This window comes from Microtus ochrogaster, unplaced genomic scaffold (genome assembly GCF_000317375.1).
Source record: "Microtus ochrogaster isolate Prairie Vole_2 unplaced genomic scaffold, MicOch1.0 UNK35, whole genome shotgun sequence".
NCBI classification, from domain to species: domain Eukaryota; kingdom Metazoa; phylum Chordata; class Mammalia; order Rodentia; family Cricetidae; genus Microtus; species Microtus ochrogaster.
In genome coordinates this window covers 3,241,699-3,267,419 of record NW_004949133.1, presented here as the reverse complement: position 1 = coordinate 3,267,419, position 25,721 = coordinate 3,241,699, and the positions used below count along the sequence as shown (strand labels likewise).

Genomic DNA, 25,721 nt, shown 5'->3' with positions numbered 1-25,721 from the left:
CACACACACACACACACACACACACACACACAGAGCTATACTCTTGACAATTCATCCTGACATTTTAAAAAACATAATAACCAAAGTAGACAAAGATACCACAGTTCTGACACAAAGGACCAAAACGCTATACCATTCTTAGTCACAGCCCTTAGTGCTTTGACAGAGAGTCGGAGAGACTTTTTTCTTTTTCATTTTAGGGGAAAGGAATGAAAATATCACAGTGATTAAAAAACATGGCAGGTTCTTAAAATAAATGCCCCTGCGCCCTTAACCTAGGGCATCAACTAAGATCCCAAATATTTTCCTTCTGCCCACCCCCACCCACTGCTTAAACCAACACCACACCCCATTCTTGCCCAAAAAGGCAGTGATCCCCAATCACCATCCAGGCCCTGCTTTCCAGGATAGTGAGGTATTTATGTGACCCAAAAGGACTCCTCTGAAACCTGCTTTAAAAGAAGGAAAAAGAAAGAAAGAAAGAAAGAAAGAAAGAAAGAAAGAAAGAAAGAAAGAAAGAAGGAAAGAAAGAAAAGAAAGAAAAGGAAGAAAAGATACCTTCCCATGACTCAAGTACAGATTTATTTCCCTGGAGTCTATCCAGGAACCTCTACCAGAGCCCTAGACGAACCTTGAGGCCCTGCCTAAGTCAGCTCCAAAAGCCCATTCCTGTGGGAACAGTAAGGGGTGGTTGGCTATGGATCCCACAGCCTCACATAGAGATCAATGGGAACCTCATCTCAGTGGACAGCAAACACCAGCAAAATTTCCAGGGAAGTGAAAGGCCTATGCAGGGGCTTTGGGAGTTGTTTAAGAGACATGACCCAGGGGCACTGCTCCGTCCCAGCCATCACAGACTCCTGGAAGGATGGATGTGGACATTTCCTGTTTCTACTTTCTTGTGATAAAAGATAATTTAAAGGTGTCTGATTAAAGGGCTTAAATTTGCTCTGAAAATATCCATCCACTAGAGGGTTAATGAATCCTGCTCAAAAGGAGCTTTCAATTACTGAGATTCAGATGTGGTACAAAGGCTGTGTTAGTTAAAATGGGGTGAAGAGCTAAGACCTACAAAAGGCAGGAATCCTGGTCCCTCACCCCAATATAGAGCCTAGAAAGCGAGCCAGGGAGAGAAGAGGATGGGACCCTGGAAGGCCATGGAAAAGAGACCCCTGAGGCAAAGAACCGGACTTAAGGCAGGGGATGAGAAGGAGCTGCTGGGCCCTCCCCTAAGAAGAGATGAGGCCACAGGTCTCTAGAGTTGGAAGTCAGCAGGACTGGGGTAGCTGGTGCAGAAAAGAAAAATGTCTTAGGCCATGGTCTTAGACCACATCTTAGGGTTGGTCAGGGTCTGCACATCATAAAGTCCCTACGGAAGTCAACACGCATCCTTCACGGGTAAGGGTGGAAACGAACTGCTCAGAGGGATAAGGGTCAGTGGGTCAGAGGGATAGGGGCCAGTGACAAGCGTCTCTCCAACTTGAGGGGGTTGTCCCGTCCTTCCCCTTAGAAGTTGCCCAAAAAAGAAATACCGAACCTCCCCCACAGCCCCAGTAAAGTGGTCAAAGAGGTTTTCACCTCAATTTGCCTATGATCATGTGATCCCACAAGTCAGAAATAGCATAGAAGACTCCTGAGTGGGACTTCCCACTTGTTCTGTCTGTGTGTGGACCAGGAAAGTACAGCTGTAACAGCGGGAAGCAAGTTAACACGCAGGGAGAATCCTAACTCTGGGACTTGTCACAGGTCCATCCCTGCCCAGGGACTCGGGGCTATGAGTGGGCACAGGGAATAGGGTTAGCTGCCTTCCCGCAAGAGTTTGGCACCATGGCTCTCTGGGGTCAAAGCTCTGTCCCCCACCACCACCCCTACCCCAGAGAAATCCTATAAGGGACCACTGGAGAGCAGGGCTCTAAGAACTTAGGTTTGTTAAATGGAAGCTCAGGGTTAAGGTACAATCAAGATCAAGAAGGTCCTGCGCCCTTTGAGAAGGGACTTCCATCCAGGGGGGACACTTTGGGAAAGAACAGGGTAAGAGGCACTGTTTCCTGCAGAGCCTGGAGTGATACAAACTTGTGGGGGAGGCAGGGTGGTTCCCAAATATTGTTAAAGCAAGGTGGTCTCTCCAGATTTACATGGGAAAACTGAGGAAGAGGGGTGGAGACCAGATACAGGATAAGTTAATTCAAGTAAAAAAAACAAAACAAAACAAAAACAAGAGCAAGAGGAAGTAGGGCAGCAGAAATGTGGCAGGGCCGAAGCCCCAAGCCATGCCCACTCTGCAGGAGCCCCCCCACATACCCCCTGCCCTGCTACTGCTGTAGAGTCACACAGAGGTCTCCGACTGCAGCCGCATGACAAACTTGTGGGACTTGGGATCCACAAATTCCTCAGAGAGTTTGAAGAATGGCACCTTCTTGGTGCTCACCACCAGGCTGAAGTCCTGGCGTTTCAAGAGGAAAACGATGCCGTCCTTAAGCCCATTGGTCACCGGCTCCTCGCTCACCAATGTCCACTGTTTAGCCAGCCACCGTTCCTTGTGGTACTGGATGGTGGGTCCAGCTGCCAGATATCTCTCCAGGAAGGCCTGAGGAGGGGAAAAGACACTGCCTGGGCATCTCTCCCACCCGCCCAGCCTTCATCCTCTGCCACACAGCTTTCAAAGGCAGCCATGATGTTCTGAGCTCATTCTATACACATGAACAAGTATCTTCAAATGTGTGAGCAGAAGAGAGCCTGCGAGAAGCTTAAAATTCAGATGAGGAGGATGGCATGCAGAGGTGAGAGTGCTCCAGTCAGGACCAGAACTCACTCTGTTCCCTGCACCAGGTTGCGTCCCGGGCAACTCGACCCTCATTCTTCCTTCTTTCTTCCTCCCCTTCCATACAGCTTATATGATTAGAGTCATGTAGGTCTGCACGCAGACAGAAGAGGGCCAAGCAGGGGGCTGGAGAGATGGCTCAGAGGTTAAGAGCATGGACTGCTCTTCTGGAGGTCCTGAGTTCAATTCCCAGCAACCACATGGTGGCTCACAACCATCTGTAATGGGGCCTGGTGCCCTCTTCTGGTCTTCTAGCATACACACAAACAGAATATTGTATTCATAATAAATAAATAAATATTTAAAAAAAAAAAAAAAAATATTTAAAAAAAAAAAAAAGAAGAGGGCCAAGCAAAGATATACATGCAACAGAGTGTGTGCGTGCGTGCGTGCGTGTGTGCGTGCGTGCCTGTGTGTTGTGCTAGTAACTGAAGTCAAGAACTCGGGCCTGCTCTAGCACTGAGCTACATCCCCAGCCTCTTAAGCACCCACTCACCAAAGAAGGCTCTGAGAAAGCCATTCTAGGAAGCTGGCAACTGGGTTGAGGCAAGCAATGGCTAAAAGTAAGCACAGGCAGAAAGCTTACTTGGAGGGCGAAGGGTCGGGAGGGTAAAGGTGAGACTTGGAATGTAGAAATTCCAGAGCCTTATGAAGAGGAGCAACAGGCCTCTGACATCCCCCCCAAATGGTTCAAAAGCCTACCCTTGCCTCCTCCACTCCACACAGACAGGCTAGGTGGGGTGGGGACAAGAAAAGAGATTGCAGAAAAGAAGTGAGGAAGAGACAAAGAGAGGGAAGGAAGAGCAGCCATGAACAAAGGGAACCGGAAGCTGGACCCAGGGGAAGGGCTCGAGGTGGCAGGCCTACCTTGGGTGTCATGTCGTGAGTGATGCAGAACTCCAAGTGCTGTAGGATGCTCTCCATGGTATGGTAAGGCTGCTGCTTGGTGGTCCGGAGGTACTTCTGCATAGCACGGGCCATGGACGCAAAGATGGCTTGGGCTGCTTCCCGGGGATCCATCACCTCCCTGGGGTTCTTCTGCTCCTCTTCCTGCAGCCGCTTAATATGAGTGAAGGCCTCCTCCACAGCCACCACAAGCCTGGGGACAGGCAGTAGCTGGAGCAGATGCCCACTGCGGTCCCACCCTCCACCCATTGGCTCTGACTGTTGCAGTCAGAGCGAGGTCAGGCCTCCCTGCTCTCCCTGAAGTCACAGAAGCCCATTTGGAGCCAAGCACCTGGAGATTAAGAGATGGGGGGGATGTTTTTCTCACAGGCAACAAGAAACAGTTGTAGAACTCAGTGGACTCAGACAAGGGACTTAAAGTGAACAGGCCTGATATTAAATCCAGAAAGACACCTAGGAACTATGTTACTGAAAAGGCCAAGTATCCCACCGTACCCTAGGGAAAGTCTCCATACCACACCACACTATACTATGTAAAAACATTAATAGATACGAGTAAAGGGAAATGGCTCATTATCATCATTATTATTTATTTATCATTATCATCATCATTTATTATTACTATTAAAGTTATTTATGTGTGTGTGTAGGCATGCATATGTCTTCTGTGGAGGTTTGAGAAATCCCTTCTCTTTCTAACATATGGATTCTGGAGATTGAACTCAGATCATCAGGCTTGGCAGCAAGAGCCTTTACTCCTGGCCCTGGAAATTCTATTTCTATTCAGCCACAGTAGGATAAGCAGTGCTGACTGGGACCAGAGTGGGGGTAGGGGGACACAATACAGACACAACACGGGACATCTACAGTAGCCTAAAGCCAACAAAGAACTGCTATCTAAAATACACAAAGAATTCACTACAAATCAGGAAGGAAATGGTAAAACCTTTAAAATAATGAATAAAAGAGGAGGGTGGTAAGAGAGCTCAACCGGGAGAGGGACTTGCCACCAAGTCTGACACCCGAGTTCCATCCCTGGACTTACATGGTGGAGGAACAAAACCCACATGCAAAAATTGTCCTCCAAGCTCCATATAAACTCTGAAGTGTGCATGGCCACATAGACATATAAATAAATAAATGTAATTATTTAATTACTGGCAAGGGAGCCAGGAAAGATGACATATTCCTATAATCCCAGTACTTGGTAAGCAGAGGCAGAAGAATCACAGGTTTCAAACCAGGCTGGTCTACTTAGACTCTATCTCAAAAAACTAAGTACATTCAAATAAAATCAGACCAAGGAAGTAAAGGATTCATATGAAACCTAAAGGACACCAGGCAAGTAGAGATACAAACTGAACACTAATAAGGGGCTAGAGAGCTGACAGCTCAGTGGTTAAGCACATCTGTTGTTCTTGCATAGGACCCAGGTTCAGTTCCTAGCACTCACATGACAGGTCACAGCTGCATGTAACTCCAGGTCCAAGGGATCCCATGTCTTTTTGTATCTCCCTAGGCAGCAGGCACACACATAGTATTCATACATGCAGGCAAAACACTAATACACATAAAATAATCTTTTTGTGTGTTTGTCCATTGTCTCGTTCTCCCCCACTCCCCACTCAGGTGTCAGCACGGCCTGTCCTACTGTGGCTGAATAGAAATGTCATTTTCAGAGCCAGGAGTAAAGGCTGGCAAGTCTGATGACCTGAGTTCAATCCCCAGAACTGGAACTGGAGTTACAGACAGCAGTGAGCTGCCATGTGGGCGCTAGGAACTGAACCTGGATCCTCTGGAACAGCAGTCAGTGCTCTTGATCACTGAGTCATCAATCCAGCCCCTAAAATATTTTTTTTTTAATTTTTAAAAATAAATGAAACATTAAAAAGATGCTTCTTCATCAAGATGGAAGAAAACTATAATCCTAACACTGGACAGCAAGTCAGGGGCTGGTGCGCGACAACTGTCTATATTCTGTCAATTATGTTTTAAATAAACCCTGATTGGCCAGTAGCCAGGCAGGAAGTATAGGCAGAACAACCAGACAGGAAGTAGAGGCGGGTCAATGAGAACAGGAGAATTCTGGGAAGAGGGAAGCTCCCTCTGCAGTCCTGTCCAGACACAGAAGAAGCTGCTGAAAAAGGTACTGAGCCATGTAGCTAACACAGATAAGAATAATAGGCTAATGTAAGTTATAAGAGTTAATAAGAAGCCTGAGCTAATGGACCAATCAGTTTATGATTAATGTAGACCTCTGTGTGATTTCTTTGGGACTTAACGACTGTGGGAACCGGGCAGAACAGTAACCTCAGACAACAAGGGGCATTCTATGAACCACAGTGCAGCAATAACATGCAACGAGGGGGACACAGAGAACACATAGGTGAATCTCAAAACACATTACAGAGGAAGAAGAGAAAAGTCAGTTTAGCAGAGGGCCTGGATGAGTTTGAGGTCAGTCTGTCTGCATAATGAGTTCCAGGCCAGTCAAGGCTACAAAGATGATTTTAATCTCAAAAACACAAACAAAAAAGCCAGTCAACACTAATAGCACCGAGCCACACAGGCCAACATATCATTTCTACAAAAACATAAACAGATTCTAAGGACCTCAAGCCAGGCTCAAGTAGATGAGGAAAGACTGTGAAGGAACTATGACCCCAGGTTAGAGCCAAGGACAGCCAGGAGCGTCACACCCACTAAGTCTAAAAACCGAAACAAAACCCTTGACCTGAAGGTAGGAATGGCCAGAAGTGATAGGACAAGAAAGGATGTCAGGCCTGGATGCCAGAATCCAGTCACCTGGGGACCTTCCATAAGCTCAGGATGGAACTCTGGGCTAGTACATGCCTTTGTCTGCAGGTCTCCTTTCTGTACATCCTTATGCCTCCCTACATTTCTTGGTAAAGTTTCTTTAGAAAAGATATTTTTGTTTCAGGTGAACCAGAGTTTCCTACCAGCTACAAGAAAGGTAACAGGGAGAAGAAATAAACCCGTGTGCCAAGAGGGACAGGCAAGCTGTGATATCCAAGACCCTAAACAGGGGAAATGGCAAAAGGGCCTTCACTGGTTTCTTTCTAACAAGTACCATTTCCAAGACAACAGGCAATGTCACAGAATTAGAGCTGGTGGTCTTTGCTCTCCAGGGGACACTAAGCTACATTAAGACCAAGATTGGGCCGTCTCTCTGCCTTGAAACCTAGAGATGGGAAGTGGGGTGAATGTTCCAGTCCTATATTTCTGATCCTCTCTTCTCCAGTGAAATCCTAGAAGCTTCAGGTGGAACCTGGTAGCAGCAGGCACTGAGAAAGAGTCTTCAGACATGATTTAAGTTCTTATGACAAAGGGAGACGTGAAGACAGCATTTAAGAATTTACCAATGAGGTCAGGCGTGGCGGAACACGTCTTTAATCCCAGCTCTTGAGAGCAAGATATCATCAGATCTCTGTGAGTTTGGGGCCAGCCTGAGCTACACAGTGAGCTTCTGGACAGCCAGGGCTACATAGCAAGGCCCTGTCTCAACAAAATAAACAAACAAAAAACTCAAAGTCGGGGGCTGGAGAGATGGCTCAGAGGTTAAGAGCATTGCCTGCTCTTCCAAAGGTCCTGAGTTCAATTCCCAGCAACCACATGGTGGCTCGTTGAGGCCTGAAAACCACTTTTCCCTGTAGGCAGCAAAAGTCAGAAAGAGCAGTCTCCTATTAGAAAAAGCTGGAACCCGTGGGGAGTTTCATGACATGAAAGTGATCCCATCAAAAGCCAGGGAACTTAGAAGAGAAGCCCGGGTTCACATGAGAGCCACACAGATTTATCCTTCAAGGTCAAAGCAGATGGTCCGGCAAACCCGAACCTGACCCACGGAACAGAGCAATAATAAATGTGCTGTTTTACAGCTGCTGGGTCTGTGGCAATCAGTCACGGAAGCACTAGAAAATGACTACGCAAACCTGTATCATCACTGCTCTACCTCCAGCAGGTCTAGGGGCCTCTTATGCTTCCTCTCCCCAGTCCATCCCAGAGGCTCGCCCTCCCCATCCTCCTGGCTCTTCCCTCCTTCGGGTACTCGCCAGGCCCTGAACTCACGCCCAGCACCCACCTGGCCCTGCGCTTCCGCACTCTGCGCTCGTGCTCGGCTTCCTCGTAGTAGTACTCATTGTGGCTGTTGTCCCGTCTCCGCGCCGCTGCCGCAATCACAGCCCTTGACTGGCCAGTGGAGTTATTGGTGCTGTTTTCTGCACAGGAGCAGGATGGAGGAGATGGTCAAAAAAACAAAGGAACAAAGAGTGTAGCCTCCACACTCTGCTGGAGCTCTGGGAAAAAGCCTGACACATCCAAAGGATTCGTCCGTCCCCCCCCCCCTCACCCAGCAATGCCACATCCCAGTCCCAGCCCTCCTGGCTACCTCTGGGAGAAGCTGCAGGAAAGCAACCAGGAAGGCATTGGAAGGGCAGAAGTCCTGCATATATGCCTCCCGAGGCAGGAGACTTTGCAGCTCAGGGCCGAAGGGTAGAGACCAGGGGTATGAGAAGACACAGGCGCTAAACCAGGGGACACACCGTAGCATAAAAAGGATCAGCAGGTAAGACCAGCTACCTGAAGTCAAGGGAAATGACAGAACAGAGGGGGCTGGGACACAGGCCAGAGAAAGGAAAAGGCAAGGGAAGTAGCTTGGAGTCCTGTTTAGGAAGAGGCCGGGAGGGGCGGAGGAGCAGGGCCGCTCACCCTCTCCGAGAGAATACACCTTGAAGCCAGACACTTTCTTGGCCAGGACGGACTTGGGCAGGTTGAGGAGGGCAGGGTTGTAGACAGGGAAGTCATGGTAATACTTCTCCAGGATCCATACTGCTACTCGCTGGATGCTGTTGGGGAGACGGCAGGAGGGGCACAGGGGAAGGGACAGACAAGGGGCACAGGGGAAGGGACACATCAGGGCAGGTCGGCAGGGCTGGAGAGGACACATGACAGGGACAAGCTGCTTCCAGGAAGCCTGGCTCAAGCCTGGGGTCTACTTACCAGGCCCCTAACCTTTTCCCAAGAGTGGGTCTCCTAGTCATTTCCTACCATGCTGAAGCCCAGGGGTAAAACGGGCCCCAGTCAGAGGTCTCCTCATCCCCCTCCAACATTCTCCCAAGGTTACTGACAGGACCTGGGAGGTGTCACTGATGCTCCGCACAGCCAGGGGGAGGGAGGGAGACATCCTGCCCATAAGCCTGGTAGGAGGTTACTTTCTATCCCTCCCTCAGGCAGCCCATCCTCTGACCAGTTCATCTGGCTGACTACTTTCAGGAAGCTGTGCCTCCAAGAAAAGGTTAGAAACCTTCTGTTGGTATCCCATATCTCTCTCTCCTTTGGTCCATCCTCCCCTAAGACTCCTGATTTTGAACTGCCTATCCCTCACAGTTCACAACTCCCACAGGCATCTTGCCCACTAGTCTCCATATGACTTTGCCATCAGGTTGAAAATATCGCTGATCTCTCTCTTACTGTGTGCACGCTCCCTTCCATCCAGCCCCTCCCATCCATCGCTTACTGTTCCCACCACCACACCCTCCCCCTCCCTTCAAGCCCTTTCAGGTCTCATCTTTCTCCTATGCATTGTCCCACCTACTGCCACGCACCCGTACCTGAGATGGCCGACATTGTAGAAGCGGCTGGCCCCGTCCGTCGACCGCACGACCTTAAGCGTGAACTGGGGCTGGAGTTGGCGCAACTCCAGCAGAACTACAGCCAGGTAGTGCACGAAGAGTAGGGCGTCCACTAGCGAAACAGCAAACTGAACCACGCCCTGGTAGCTGCGCTCCCGCGCATCCAAGATGCGCACGCCGTAGAAGAGCCAGTAGGAGATAACAAGCAGGAAGACGAGCACCATGAGCAGGGCGCGTAACACGAAGACTCGGGGCAACGAGGCCTTGGGCCGGCGGAAGAACAGAGCCCAGCTGCCCAAGAGCAAGATGAGCAGCTTGAAGGCCACGGAGATGAAGAGGCCCTCACACGCTGTCCCACACGGCTCCAGCTCGTCCCGCCACAGTAGTGGAGGCAGAAGCAGGAAAGCCAGCGGGGTGAGGAAAGAGAGGAGCGCCAGAGTGGCCCCTGCTGCCACGCCCAAGTGGCGTGAACAGTCCAGCGGCACACTGTCCTCCATGTCCTTGGCGATGCGCGTGAGGTCATCGTGGGAGATACTGTGCTCGGAGGTGCCTGTGACCACCGTTGTTGTCTCTCCCCAGTTGTCATCCTACAGTAGGGAAGAGGACGAAGGAGAAAAGATAAGCAGAGAAGACAGGGGCGCACAGAAGAAGGGAGACAGCAGAAAGAAGGGGAATCAACAAATACACCGTCATCGGAGGATGCTGAGCTCCACCATGCGCCCATCTTGTTGCTGCAGGAATTGCAATATAAAACCCAAATCCTCGGGGAGCTGCACAGAGACTCGAGAGGGAAACGCCACGTATGCAGCGGTGACCCTCAGAAAACAGAGCACAGGACAACTGCCAAGGGAACATCTTGGGACAGTAACAATGACCCAGGGGCAGGCTTGCCAGGCAAAACAGGCAGTTTCCAGAGAGTGATAGGACCCGAGCTGACCCCCCAGCAGCGGGTGACATGCAAAAGCTCTTCTGAATTAGTGGTTCCCAACCCCAGCTGCACACATTAGAATCACCCTGGGGAGCTTGGAAAACATACCAATTATGCAAAGTGAGATCTGCTTGTCAACCTTTTTTTAAAACAGTCCCGAGATGATTATAATGTTCAGCCAAGATTGGGAACTCCGAACTAAATGATCCCCAGGGGCTGCTAGTCAGAACACCCTGTGGACCAGCAGTGTGGCAGTCACCTGGGAGCACGTGAGAAACGCAGAACCACAGGCCCACCCCACATTTACCAAGCCACAGTCTGCACTTCAACAAGATGCCCAGGAACTGTTTCAACTTAGGGTTCTCCTATGTTTCCTACAGCTCTTGCAGAAGTCCACAATTTCAATAGAAGCCAGAGACAGACATTCAGGGCAGAGATTCAGAGGGCTGAGGATCCAAAATCAGGGGCTTGGAAGTGCCTGGGAAGGACAAGTCAAAAGCCACTTGTGCAGGCCATGTGGCAATGCCAGGCTAAGCAACAAGCATCTATCCCGGTCAAGTGAGGTAATGCATGACTATGATCCCAGCGCACAGGAGGTTGAAGCTGGAGGATCGTGTCAGCTCAAGATTAGCCTGGGCCACAGGTCAAGACAGTCTCAAAGAGGGAAGAAAAAAAAAAGCCAGGGGCTTTTACATGCCTGTAATCCTATCACTTGGGGAGGTGGAGGAAGAAATATCAGCGGGTCAAAGCTGATATAATCCTCAATTATATTAGTAAGTTCAAGGCCAGCCTGAGCTACGGGAGACCTCATCTTTTGAAAAAGCCATCTATTCCTCAACCACGAGCAGCTACTGCAGTGTTCCCACAAGGGATAAAGGGAGACAAGATGGCTGGCGAGTGATCTAAATAGGATATGAGAAACACACTGCAGACTCAGGGTCACCATGGGAGACCTCAGGCTACATGCGGTAGCCATCTGAACAATCACGGTTTGGGTCTGTGGAGGTAAGCAGTGGACAGGCTGGGTGCCTCAGGTGCTCTCCAGAGTGTGATCTGCCCATATCTGCTTCTCTGCAGTGGCTAGAGACCATCCTCCAAAGAAGTCCCAGGACACCAGGACTTCCAGTACCCACAATTCACTTCCTGGACAGCCTGGGCATATGAAGTCATACCCTGAAGCCCAGGGGATGAAGGCCACAGGACCGAGTCACACAGTGCAGTGAAGGGGGGTGGCCTAGAAGAGCCAGTGACTAGAGGGCTGAGGAATGTCCTCTCCCAAGGAGGGGGGAAGAACCCAAACTGAATGTAGAAAGTAGAAGCGCTGGCCACTGTCGGCTGTGGGGGTGGAACCATACCCTCACCCGGTGACCCCAGATACACTGTCTACCCTCTCAAGGATCAAGGCCTAGGGAACCCCACCCCAACAGGAGTGATCAAGATCACTTCAAAAATCTATGAAGCTTGGTATCAAGGAAAGAAATGAGCTTCCAATGTCAGACAGGTCTGCCCTCCGCACCCCCCCTCCTTTTTGAGGAAAAAAAAAAAAAAGCTAAGAGTCTCAATTGCCTAAGATACTCCCAAGAAGGACGTTCTGGGATAAGAAGATTTAGGCAATCTCTGTCACTGCAAACCCTGTTGCTCCTCAATTCCAGGACTGTCCTCTCGACCCAGGGAGTGCAATGAGCCAGAAGTTAGAACAGAAACAGCAGTTCCCTCTGTCCCGGAGAATTCTTTTCCAAGGTACCTTCCTTAACTGCTCAGACTCTCCTCTTTCCCTAGGACGTAGGTGATGCTATTTCCACATGCTGACAGCAGGGGGCGCAATCCTGAGACTCAAGGGAAACCTGTGGTCTTCCCACCAAGGCGGCTGCCCTCCTACTCCAACCTGCACCAGCCTGCCAGACTAACCGGAGCCTCAGAGGAGCGGGGGCCCACTTCTTACTCAGCTAAACCCCCTCCACCGCTTGAGAAGGGGTTAATTCCATTAAAATTCCCTGAATTCCAACAGGGCCCCACCTTGGAACCTTAAACTAAGGAAGGGAATAGTAGCGCACAGCTGTAACCCCGGCATCTGGGAGTCAGAGACACGAGGGTACCATTTTTAAACCAGTCTGGGGACCAGGGATAGTGGCGCACACCTTTAATCCCAGCACTCGGGGCAGAGGCAGGCGGATCTCTTTGAGTCTGACGCTAGCCTGGGCTACACTGTGAGGCCCTATCGCACAACCATAACAACAAAACAAAAGAAAACCTAAGACCAGTCTGGGCTCCATAATGAGTCCAAGTCTAGCCTGGGTTACAAAAAGAGACCTTGTCTTGAAAACCAAATGAAAAGATACCCTTCTGGATCCTGTAACTGTCCTAGGAGACCAGATATTTATCTCGGCCCTTCCCTTGCCTAGTGGAGCCTCGAACTCCCTCAAGGGATCAGAAAATGTTAGCTCTAAACCATTTCACTCCTAATGCTCACCCGCTCATCTCCCCTCGTGGACTCATTGTCCAGCAGGGGCTCTCCTGGAGCCTGGATCGTCACTGATTTATCTCCACGGCTCCCATCCCGGCTCTTAGAGCGGTGGCGGTCCCGGCGGTCCCTGCAGCAGGAAGTCGGAGAAACAGGAACAAAAGGTCAAGAGGCGAGTCTTAAAGGACCTTTCAGGAGACCCCTACCCTGCCCACCCACCACCACCTCAGCACACACCACCTCTCTACCAGCCGGGCCCTCCCCACCATTCAGCCGGACACACCTGTGCTTTCTGGAGCTGCGGGAATGGCCCGACTTGTAAGAGTAGCCCGAGTACTGGGACTCGGTGTCCATGGCGTCTGAACGCCGTGCCTTGTAGCGCTCCAGGGTCGCGGGCTGGGGCCTCTTGGGGGGCCCCACAGCCACCTCCTTTAGCACAGGCTTCTTCAGGCCAAGAGGCACCTTTAGGAAGTCAACTGTCACCCTGAGGGACTCTATTTTGCTGGACGAGTGGGCTTATCTCAGAGAAATTCAAGCGGCGACAACTGAGGAGATAAAGCAGTTGCTTAGGGGTAGCCTGGGTTCCCTCATGGGTGAAGACAGAAAAGAAAACCATGCCCAAATGTCACCAGAAGCTCAGGTAAGCCCTGAGACTACCTCATTTTTGGTTCCTGTTCTGTTCAATGGGCTCAGCTCCTCCTGCTCCGCCAGCTAGAAAGATCCTTCACCCACAGTGTGCCCAGTATTCAGGGCTGGGGGAAATACTGGCACAGGCTCCCAGAGCAAGGACACCCCGAATAATCCAGCTTGGATGCCCCATTGGGAAGAATCAAAGCAGTACTCTCCTAATCTCAGCCAGGAAGACAGAGACTTAGAGACACATGGACGTACGTACAAACTCACAAACATAACCTCTCTATCTATCTATCTATCTATCTATCTATCTATCTATCTATCTATCTATCTATCTCTCTCATTGATGGGTGGATGGAGGATGTAGCCTGACAGCAGAAAACAAACAGAAGCATCTTCCAAACACCTGAAATCTCTGGACAAACAAAATCCAAATCTATCTCCACTTTGGGCTGGTGGGCAGCCTCCCTTATCTACACTGCACAACTCTGCAGCAGAGGATGGTATCTCCTCCCCGAATCTCTAAGCACCACCCATCCTTCAGAGCCCAGCCCCAGCTCTCACAAAAGTCCCAGCTACTCTAGCAACTAGGGCCATCTTCTCCACTGATGCTGCCAACACTAACTTAAGCCATCACCCTGCCCTGAGAACTTCCCGTCTTCACTCAGTGATTGAGCAAACCTCTCTAACACACCTACTTTGAACTATATACTTTGCTATGCCCTGGGTACTGTGGTGTAACTGACTCTGAGTTTATAGTTTGGGGAAAGATGTACGCTAAGCAACTAAGCCAATAAATACAAGCAGCCATGTCAGTGTGGTGGAGCTTAGCCGACAACAGGCAAAGGTGTCAGGTACCGAACCCTGTGTTCTAAGCAGGCATTCTACCACTGAGCTAGCTACGCTTCCAGCCCCACGGAGATGCTTTAAACTGAGTGTCTGGAAACATTGGAAAACAACACTTAAATGGAAGCTGAAGACAGGAAGAAAAAGTTCCAGGAGGGGAAGAAGTGACACCACACCAGGGAAGGTCAAGTCAAGAAAGAGCTTGTGAATTTAAGGCCCAACCACCAACACAGCTGAGGACAAGAGAGGAAGACAGAAGCAGCGGGGCGGCAAGTGAAGAGGTCGGGTTTTATTCCAAGGTTATCAGGAGACTATTTTGCTGTACAGATTTGGGTTGGAAAGAAGAAGCAGCAGAAATGGAGAGATCAGTGAGGAGGGTCCACGGCAGGAAGACTTGGCCACCAGAACCAAGAAGGAGGAAAGAAACGGACTCCCAGAACCAACCAGACCTGGTGAAAGACTGGCTGAGGGGGTGAGGAGCAACAAAAACACCTAATCAAGCACATAAAATAAGTAAGTAAAACACAACCAAAATTAAAATAAATAAATAAATAAATAAACCTAGCCTGAGCAAGAGAGAAGGTGCTGAGACTCTGGTAAGGCAGATTATTAGAAGACATGGTCGGGGGGACAGTGTTTCTGAAGAATTATGTGTGAACAGAAGGGCTGTAAGGACTATGCCCTTGCATGGACCTAGGCATTGAAGGTCCATGCCTATGAGGAACTGGACAGTTTGGCATCCAAGGAACTGGAGTCTGAGCTGGATGTAGGAGCCACAGGCAGAGACACTGCACTGAGCTCAGGAGAGAAAACTTCATAATTAAGATGCAAAAAATGGAAGGGAGGGTGTCCAGCATAGAGGTTTAAAAGGAGAGTCCAGAGGTCAGTAGAATGTAATCTCGGGCGACCAATAAGACAAGTGGACTTCCAGGGAGGAATAAACACAACCAGGTCCAACACCACTGGAGAAGCCCACTGTTTTACGCACTGAAACGGACTTGCTTTGTGGAGTTACCTTTTTTCCAACCACTTTAAATCGCCAACAAGTGAAGGCGCAGATTAAGTCATACGTATTCGCAAGACATCTCTCCTCCTGTGGGTACAGGGCAAGTAACCGATAGCCACCTAGTCAACGAACACGCTTGTCTGACTGTCAGGGAAACTGCCACTGCAGGGAGATAAGCATCAGTGTGAAATCTATTCATTTCTCCGCCTAACAGAGTCACGTGGAAGCGATCCATGAGCCAGTGATATCAATACCCCACATCAAAGCACTATGCGATAGAGACATACTTTGGGACAAACATAATTCAACCCGAACCTGAACCTCTCTAAACAGAACCATAAACAGGGCCCGTCCGATGCTCATCCCTCTGTCTGCAAATCACGTGTTGGATTTCTCCACCCCTCCCCTGGGGACCCACTCTACTGGTTTACTCCTCCATATGGCTCAGACAGTTGCGGCCACACCACTTTTTGATGTGGTTCCCACCTATTCTTTCTAGTTCTCCTCTTAAACACTGAACTTTGCCAGGAGGCTCTGAAACCAGCAGATTGGGGGAAGGGGGGGTGAAATAAAAGGACAAAGAAATACCATGGATTAGATCCAGACAGACACTAGAGCCCTCTCCTTCGCCATCCCCATCCCCAAATACCTGCACTCTATCTGCCAGAGCCAACAGCAGAAAGAGCCTGGATTTACACAAAGACCTGGCTTTAAAGGCTCCCTCTCCCATTGCTGAGCTGTCTTAGCTGTGGGCAAGTTACTAACCCTTTTGTGCTAGTGGCCCGGTGGGCCCTTGGGTAAAATGAGGTGATGATACCTCCTTCATGGGGTAGCAGCAAGGAACAAGGGGATGAAAGGAGTGCTTTCATACGCTGTACAGCTACTAATAGTTAAGCAATTAATAAGCTCTCAAACTCCAGTCCCCAACCACTTCCTCTGAAACTAGGGAAGGCGGTGGTATAAATAAATTGTACGACTAAATAAAGAACTCTCGCGCACACACACACATCCCAACCAGACCCACTACTTCAAACACACCCAGGTGTGAGGTGAAGCCGCTGTTTCCCCTACAGATAAATGTCAAGCCAGACAGGGTGCCAGCCATCTCCCAAGTCTTTGTTCTGAGTTACTTAGCCTGGATCCACTCACTCCCTTCCTCACTAGCAAAAGACAAACCCCGCAGCCCTGGAATACAGAGGGCTTCCCAAAATGCAGTAAAACGTGCTCCTCCCTCAACTACCAAACACAAGGGCCACAAAGGACCACTTCTGAAGCCTTTGCCTGCTGTCCCTTTGGGTACCCAAGGGAGCTAGCTAATCGCAGCATTGGGAAGGGATGAAAGGTAGGCAAAAAGATGGGCAGAAGATCCACACCCCCCCTTAATCGGTCTCAAGGATCAGGTTTGGAGGGTCTCCCGGGTGGGCAGTGTTCCCAGGAAACAAGGTGGGGGAGGGGATCAGTGGATGAGATCAACAAGTAGAATTGTCAGAGCGATGAAAAGCCAGGAGAGAAGTCTGGACTTGGCACAGGGCAGAGAGCTGCACCCAGCTGAGGGGCAGAGGGTGGGAGGCTGTAAAAAGGGAATATGCCCCACTGTTTTTCAACTCAAACCCCCCCCCACACACTCCACAAGACACAAACACAGGCACCTCGTCCCCTACTCAAACCAGCCATGGATTATCTGGGGTTAAAAGGAGGCCAAAGAGGAGAGGGAGAGAGCAAAGAGAGCCCCACACAAAAAGGAGACCCTTCTCCCCTCCAAAGGCCTTTCAGAAATAAAATTAATGGAATGTGTCTCAGTATCACCCCAAGGGAATTGGGGGGGGAGGGCTGAGGGGAATGTGGGGGCTTTTGTCCCGGCTGCCCAGCTTCTCCCACATTGATCACCATAGCAACCAAAGCCCCCTGTTGCCTAGGTGATGGCAGCCAGGTCCTGGAACCCATACCCAGCATCCAAAGCGAGAAAGGTTATAGAGGTGGGAGAATGAGACAGAGGGGGAGAGAATGGGGTTTCTCCTCTGGCAGTCCCAGCTTTTGTCTAAGCTTGGGATCGGGTTTCTTCAAGAAACAATTGGAGGCCTCTAGAAAAAAAAAATAAACTGAAAACTTGGCAAGAGGGCCCTGGGGTACATGGTACGTGGGTAGATATGGGTGCCGGGTAAATACAGACCAGGACAAAACGAGCCTTCCTCATTCGCCATTCGCAGGAACAGCTGAGTGTCAGTCGAGTGTTCCGCGTGTGCGCACACGTGCACACACACACACACACACACACACACACACATGTGGCAGGTGCTCAGGACAACAACCAGGCATGGGAGCCTATGGTCACCACCTCCTTCTGCCACTGCAGTAGCCCCAGCCTTTAGACCCAGCATGGGGACATGAGGCAAAACACAACGAGGACACACCTGGGAAGAATCTGAGAGCCTGGGTGACTCAGCCAGAGAAAGGTAGGGAAGGGACAGATGCCCAGTGCACACCTCAGAAGCGGCGTTCTTCGTCTATACCCGTATGACAGGGTTGGAAGTAGCAGGCCTGCAGGGCGGAGGTACCTGTTCCTGAGGAGAAGAAAGTAGGACGAGAAGCTAAAAGTGCTGCTTAGACAGGAGTCTGTCTCTAGGAGAACACATTCCCCCTTCCCAGCCAGGGACCAGGAGGTCTCCTGGAGAGGCATCCATCTGTGGGAGCTTGCCCATTACAGCCTTCTGATTCCTACACAAGAGTCACGGTCGCCCTGTATCTGGCCTGGCCCCACTTCTGCACCACAGCCCGTAGAGAGGTGAGAGACTCCTAGGTAGCTCTCACAAGTGCTGAGTGCCTACTTTGGGAGTGGGGGTTTACTGATTAGCTATCTGGCCGGAAGCGGAGCACCTAGTCATAAAGCTCATCATCAAGAAGCAGAGAGAAGGTTTAGAGGTTCCTTTGGTCTTTACCACACTATCCCTTGGATGTCTGAGATGCGTCCAAACAGGTGGCCCTGTCAGGCAATAGTAGAGACTCAAGGCTTTTGATGCGGGTGAAAATACAGACACCTAACTCGGATCTCTGAAGAAAGGGGTAGAGCTCTCTGATTCTGCCCTCGTCTCTCCTACACCGGGAGACAGTGAACTGACCCACCCAATTCTTTCAGCTACTGCAAGCATTAGCTGAATGGTAACTCGGGGCCCTAAAACCAACCAAGTTTTACAGTAAGGCCCAGTGAAGGGAAGGAAATGGCTGGCCAGTGCTCACTGCTTCCATGACAGCCCATTCTGGCCTCTTATTGCTGGGAAAACTTCTCTTGAAGAGCAATCAGATTCTTCTGCGAGCCTCCCTCTTGCCCTTTCAACAGACAACACTAGAAGAATCTGAGGGAAGGGGAAGATTTGCTGACTCCTGCCTTGAGCCTTCCCACCAGTGAAAACGATCAGAGGTCAGGCAGGCCTAAACCCAATAGCAAAGAATCCCAACGTAACCAGCCACGGCTCCAAAGAACATCAGCACACCTTCATTCCTTCGCATCCGGCCTTGGACATGGGCAAGCCTCCCATTCCAAGAGGCTCATGCCAGGTCCTTCCCATCACAGAAAGAACCAAGGCACAGAATGGGGGAGGACCACCCTCAGCCTAAAAATGGGCTCCCGACTCACTCTTTTAAGTAGTCAGAATAGACCCAGTGACTCTAGTGACCCAAGAGGCCAAGAAGGCAGCTGGATCTCAGGGGACCCAGTGGGAAGGCTACAAGACCAGGTGCCCAGGAGCTGGCACCAGGTGCCCCACCCCCGTACTGCTAACCAAGCACTCTCCTAGGAGGGCCAGACATGAGCTCACCATCCTCACAGCCCCAGGGAGGGGGCAGGAGCCTTCCCCTCGCAGGGGAGGGGCAGAGGAGCAGGGAAGAGCCCATAGATGGGCTCCTGCCAGGGTACCAGATACTAACTAGGAAGGAAGGTGCTAGAAAGCAGAGCCACGCCCCTTTCCACCTTCTGTAATTTCCCTCGATGTAAAGCAGACCAGCGTGGAGGATACCCTCCAAACCCAGACACGAAACACCGGCACACAGACACACGAGCGAACATTCTAGTTCCCCTTCTGAAACCTGGAATGGTTCCTGCCTGCCCCACCCAGCTCCACCCACCCTGGCTAGGCAGGTTCTGTAGAGACCTGTTCTGCTCTCTCTGGCACCCCTACCCCCACCCGGCTCTCAGAGTCCCTACCCCCAATCCAGCACACACACACACACACACACACACACACACACGCATGCACTCATACAAACACACGCACAGCCCATAGCATCCCATTCTCTAGTTTCTCCTAGACTCATCCCTGGTCAATCTCGAGCAGGATGTTGAGGGGTGAACATTCCCTTTGGCTTCTTTCCCAGGTTGAGGCTATAGGGAGAGAGAGAGGACACAGAACTTGTACGGAGGCAACCGGGACTGAAATGCCAGGATGCCCTATTTAATTTTCACCACCCACTGGGCTTTGAGCTGCTGCCTCCCAGGTTGTGGCAAAAGAGGCCCCTTCCCCACATGCCAGGTGAGGTGTGGACAGACTAAGGAGGAAAAACGGAAGGACAAGAGGAAGGAGGTGAGCTGTGCTGACCCACAGGCCCACTTCCCCCATACACGGTCATACTAAATGCCATCTTGAAGCTATCCTAAGGAGGCCTCAACTGTCCCTGACCCTAAGAGACCTCGATGCCTGTTCACTCAGCCCCTGCCTCAAGGCAGGAAGAGTTATTTAGGAAGGGGAAGTCAGCCAACCTCAGGCTGGCAATGTCACCAGGAGCGCTGAGACGTGGGGAAGGAGTGTGGGGGAAGAGACATATGGGACACTGTGGGTGAAGGCCGGATTGTATGGGGAAGCAGTAGAGTGAGCCTCAAGGTGTGAGACACAGTGTGTGTGTTGGGGGGCGGGTAGGCCTGGGGTTCTCCAGAAAACCTCCTCCACCCACCTCAGCCCAGGGCCACTCATATCGAGGAACACTGAGCAGGCCGAAAGGCCTGAGTTCCAACCAGCCTCCGCCCTCCTGACAACACCCACCTCCTTCACCCGAGATTCAGATTCTCGCTCTTTCTGAAGATGATCAACTCCCCCATCCTTATATCTGCCACTTCCATTCCTGGAGTAGAGCAGGTGACAAAATATGTGTTTCTGTTCACACTTGGCTGTTTTCTGAGTTACCACATCACGCGTCAGGCTCAGCACCTGTTTCTGCCTGACCTCCTCCGCTTATCCTAAAAAGCTAGAGCCCCCATTCATAAACCCCCTCTTGTCTTCCGTCCAGGCCGAGGGAGCCAGGCGCCAGTGAGAGCAGAACTTGAGGTACTACAGTACCGACTGTGAGAAAACCCAATGACGAGAAAATCCTATGACGAGGATGGCAAGATCCCCCTCCACACAAGACTCCATGAGCTACAGTAGCGAAGCTTATTCTCTTGGCTGAGCGCCTGCTCCACACAGAAGGGAAGAGCTTCAGCTCCAACAGGAGTCCTGCCATGGCTTAGACAATGAGGTGCCCACCCCCAGGAAAAGCCTGGCTTTCTCCAATAAGGCCCCATCTGGTTCTCATCCTTAGAAGGTGTCTCTACTCATCAGGCTATATGGACTCGAGTTAGCTTTCCAAGGCGGAAGAGGAATTAGTCACGTTCAAGATTAAAGCCCAAGAAGGAGCAATCAGATAAAATTGGGATGACAGCGCAGACATGACAAGAGCACTTTGGGAAAGGGAAGACCAAAGAGCATAGAAATTACAGAGATCAAACCTAGCCTTTAGGGGCTACACCATCTTAAAGACTTCCTTGCCTTCTCCAAGCTTATTTTCCTGGCTGTAAAATGGGGACAATAGTTTTCCATATAATGTATCTAGTAAGTCAAAGAAGCTGTAATATACAAGATGCTCCATCAGGCCAGGTATGACAGTCACATGTTTTTGTGATCCAGGCACTTCAGAGGCAAAGGCAGGCAGACCTATGTGAGTTTGAGGCCAATGTGGTCTACAAAGAAAGTTTCAGGCCAGTCAGGGCCACACAGTGAGTGAGACCCTGTTTCAAAAAAAACAAAAGGTAGCTAGACCTATAGATGATAAGATTAAAAATTGATGCTCAGTGAAAGGTTTGTTTCCCAGCTCTTTTAGGTACCGGATAGTCAATCCTTCGATTTCTTTTCCTCTAACCTCATTATAAAAAATAGATTCCACTCAGAATAAGGAGGATGCAGAGGTGGTTCCTCCCCAACATGGGCCTCAGCCAGAACTAATCCTACAGTGATCCATTTCCTTGGGAGCTCTTGGATCTCCAGCTTCTCTCTTCTGCTCCTCCCTCTTCTTCAGTGAGGTCAGGCCTAGGATCCAGTGTCTTGCCACTCTTCTCCAGTCTCTCACCCTAGCTACTCATCAATGGGAAGAGGAAGGAGACCCCAAGGCTCCTGCCCCACCCCAGCCCCCCAGCTACTGCCTACTTGCCCCTCTCAGGGCCCCACCCTGATTACCAGGATAGCCCCAGTGCTGCTGATTCCAAGCTTGCTTCTCCCAAGCCCATCCCCAGCTGTCTTGTCTGTAATTACCAACCTTGCCAGAGGCATCAGACTGGCAATGCAACAGCTCATTTCCAAAGGGCCCCTCCACAGAAGCCTCTGCCTCCCACTCTGCACCACGCAGAAGGGGGAATAAAAGAGATGAAAAGTTCTGTCCAGGTCACCGTTGAGAAAGTGACAAACGGCTGTCGAAGACCAGACACAATAGAGCCCGTCACATCTCTGCTATCAATATCACACGCAGCACAGGACTACCCACCTGTAGAGGGCGAGAGGCTTCAGGTCAACTCAGAGAGAGAGGAAATTGATTGGAGGCAAAGCAGGAAGACGAATTCGCACAGGGATGAGAGTAGAAGCGCACAAGGCACAGGTGGGAGCTTTGAGGAGAGAGGAGGAAACAGTAGGTTAAAAAAAAAAAAAAGATCTGAGAAGAGACAGACTATCTTCCCAGTCTCTCTCCCTGATGCAGCCACTTCTACCAACAAACACCACAGACAGGAAAGAAAAGGGATCATTAATTTTGTTTTATAGCTAGGGAAACTGAGACCAAATCCTCACTTTGTACTTCAAGATCCAGCAGGACCAAACCCCCCAGTCCTTCCTGCTCATGCTCAGCCTCTACCAGCCTCTACCAGCCTCTACCAGCAAGCCCTCCTCAGGTCTCTCCGTCTTTCTTTTCTTAAAAAACTGCTAAGGGCCAGGCGTGATGGCGAAGGACTGAGCCAGAGAGGCAAGCAGATCTCTACGAGTTCCAGGTCAGCAAAGATAAAAAGCAAGACTTTGCCGATAGATAGATAGATAGATAGATAGATAGATAGATAGATAAATAGATAGATAGATAGATGAGAGAGAGAGAGAGAGATGATAGAGAGAGGATAGTGAGAGATAAATGGGGTCTTCTAAGAAATATGTGTGTAGTAGAATATTACTAAGCCATAAAAAGGAGCGATGTACATACATGCTGCCACATGACTAAGCCTTTCAAACATGTTGAGTGGAGGAATCCAGACATAAATGATGAAATTTGGAGGAAACAGCCAGAGCAGGTAACTCCACAGAAACAGAATGCAGGTTAGGGGTGGCCAAGAACTGAACAAGAAGGCATTGGGAACTTAAGTGTGCATGCAGTTCCTTCAGGACTAGCAAAAATGTCCCACAACTCGACAGAAATGGCTGCAGAGTATTGCGTGTGTGCACAAAACTCCACTCTCTTTAATGTTCATTTCATGTTAACTTCTAAAACTCCAGCGGCCAACACATCTCCTTCAGGAACCTTGCCCAATACGCTACCTCAGAACCAAACTCTATGCTGCAAGGGCCTCCAGAATACACCTCCATCCGGCACTCAGGGGCTTACGGAGATCGACATGTTCAAGCATGCTTCCCCTGTGAACAGTGTCTTCTTCACCCTTCCATCCCCCGTGCTTCTCACAACACCTAGCAGAAAGTGGACCGCACTGACTGTGATCTGCCAGAGGAGAGCACAAAGCAAGCTGGCTCACTCCCCTGCCCCACTGCCCGGACCTCCATCGCTTACTACAGCCATGGATTAAAATTCAAGCCAAGCCAGCCAGGATGTACTAAGTCATTTCCCCTGTGCCTGGCACTGAGGAACATACTCTTCCCAGGTTATTTCACTTGGTCCTCATGAACCTAAGAGGTGGGGCTTATCATCAAGCCATGTAACAGGTGAGGCTTTACAAAACTTCTCTGTTTTGTCTGAGGTCACAGAATTAGGAAAAGCTAGAAGTTAAGAGCAAATTGTCAACAGGAGAGAGGTCACAGTACCGGGAGGGGGACTTGGAATTCCTTGTGGATGGGTTCAGAGCGGCCTTGGAGGATGGCGTCTTTGAACACCTAGGTGGCTAAGGAATGGAACTTAATTGCATCCGGTCACATGGCTCTTAGACTAAGTGAAACTGTCTGACTCTTCCTTTTGTCTCACAGTGTGGGAGCCAGTAAAAGAGAAAACCAGAGTCCCTAAAGCTCAGAAGGAACGAAGGGCCAGGGAAAGGGGGATCTCTCTCCTCAAGTCCTACAAGATGGTGAGGGAGCATAGGAAGAGAAAGGAAGGCAGCCCTGTAGGAATTAGAGAAAGTAGAAAGCAGGACCAAGACAATAGAGAAGGAGGGGCCAATGTGGCCACTGGTTTCCAGTCTGGAAGTACTTTCTGAAATGGCACTTCCTATTGTCTAACCACAGTTCCTCCTGCTTGGAGGGCAACTCCTACTGGTGGTGAGCATAAACTGAGCAAACAAGGCATGCCAAAAAGTCAGGCACTTGTCTTAGACAAAAGCACTTTGCAGGTTTGGGGAAAACCATCTGATTGGTGTCTGATTTGAAGGAATGGAGCAGTGGGGTGGGGAAGGGGACATCTAATCTTTTCCTAGCCTGCTCCTCTTCCTAGTCCAACATTTTCTAAACCTCTCCACTCTTTCCAAAGGCTTTATGAAGGGTAGGGAGCTCTGAGGGCTAAAGATGGAACATTCCAACTGCACATGCCCATTAGAGACTAACATTCCAGTTGCAATTACCCAGGGACTCTAATGGGCCCCTGTCTTAAAACCGGTGTCCCCGCCTAACTAACCTCTGGCAGCAAGTGGGAAATGGTTGAGAACATGCAGCTGGGAACAAGACTTGGGTCCCAGAGGAGATGACCACCCCGGTCTTCCTTTCACCCCAAAGGAGAATGAACAAGAGCAAAGAGAGAAAGAAAGGAGGTAGCCGCTGCTACTCCTCAGAGAAGAGATGTTCCCCTCATGGTCTCTGACTTCCCACCCATTCTCATAATGATGAAGGCAGACCTTTCCCACAATGTGTACAATCTGGCCCCTGGCACGCTCAGCACCAACACACACACACACACGAACATAAGCACACATACACACGAACTCACACACAGACACATTCACACAGAAACACAAACACAAGCACAGGTGTACATATGAACTCACGTATTCACACATATGTGCACACACAAACATGTACACACATGTACACACACACACACACAAGGCTTCTCATCAAGAAACTACAGGACACACTACTCGGACACCTGCAGAAACTCCCAGAGAAGCACCCCATGTCACTTTCTCAACCCTGCACCTCCCTACCAGGTCTCATGCTGTGTGCCTGCTTCTTCTCACCCCCCAACACACACACACACACACACACACACACACACACACACACACACGTTTCCGGATCCTAAAGGTAGGGCAGAGTTGGAGGGCTCTGAAGTAGTCACCTTCAAGACAGCTTTCCAAGAGAGCTGTGGCCTCAGAGAAGGAACTGGGGCAGAGAAGCCATGCATGTGGCCTCAAAGAACACTAGGGCCCAGCCTAGAACAGTGGGGAAGGTCGCTACTCTTATTTGTGTCCTTGACTCATTGAACCCCAAAATTCCTTTAGGACTACAGAGCCCCTCCACCTCTCCTGAGCCTATTCCCCACTCCCTCACAATACACACCATCTTCCAGAAAAGTCTACCTTCCCAAATACGCACCACCTCATAAAGCTCACTACCCCCCAAATGCACGATCCCCATGAGGGTCTCAGATCCTCAAGACACTACCCTTGAATCCAGGCAGAGCCATTCAAATCCTGCACAGCCTTCCCTGTGGGCTTTCGGCCAGGAAAATCTGCCTGCAGAGACAAGAGGTACCCCCAATACATACTCAAAAATACACACCCTAGCAAAGGCAGGCACACACATTGACATCTACCCATCAGTACAGGTTACTCGCGAGAGCACAGATTCACACACACACACACACACACACATTCCCACCATACTGGTGCACACACAACTATCCACATATACCACCCATTCTGCTCTTATAAACCCATCTTCTCTAATACCTACCCACCTCTTTCCTATAAGCCCCTCTCATCAGCACATACACAGATACACACCCCTTCCCTAGAGTATACACACAAATACATACCAAAC

General features: G+C 50.2%; 1 protein-coding gene across 3 annotated transcripts in view; it reads right to left on the bottom strand.

Moving 5' to 3' along the window:
* Positions 1 to 14: 14 nt before the first annotated feature.
* Positions 15 to 25,721, bottom strand: part of Vangl2 (VANGL planar cell polarity protein 2) — a 26,947-nt gene continuing 1,240 nt past the window's right edge. For 2 of the 3 annotated variants that reach the window (XM_013354258.2, XM_013354259.2), the window contains exons 2-9: positions 22,030 to 22,147; positions 13,048 to 13,309; positions 12,774 to 12,894; positions 9,355 to 9,962; positions 8,453 to 8,589; positions 7,827 to 7,962; positions 3,689 to 3,920; positions 15 to 2,587 (exon numbers count right to left, since the gene is read on the bottom strand). In XM_013354258.2, the coding sequence (XP_013209712.1) occupies positions 2,327 to 2,587; positions 3,689 to 3,920; positions 7,827 to 7,962; positions 8,453 to 8,589; positions 9,355 to 9,962; positions 12,774 to 12,894; positions 13,048 to 13,118 (1,566 nt within the window). In that variant the 5' untranslated portion in view covers positions 13,119 to 13,309; positions 22,030 to 22,147 and the 3' untranslated portion in view covers positions 15 to 2,326. The remainder of the gene's footprint in view (positions 2,588 to 3,688; positions 3,921 to 7,826; positions 7,963 to 8,452; positions 8,590 to 9,354; positions 9,963 to 12,773; positions 12,895 to 13,047; positions 13,310 to 22,029; positions 22,148 to 25,721) is intronic. The other variant, XM_013354260.2, reaches the window with a different exon arrangement.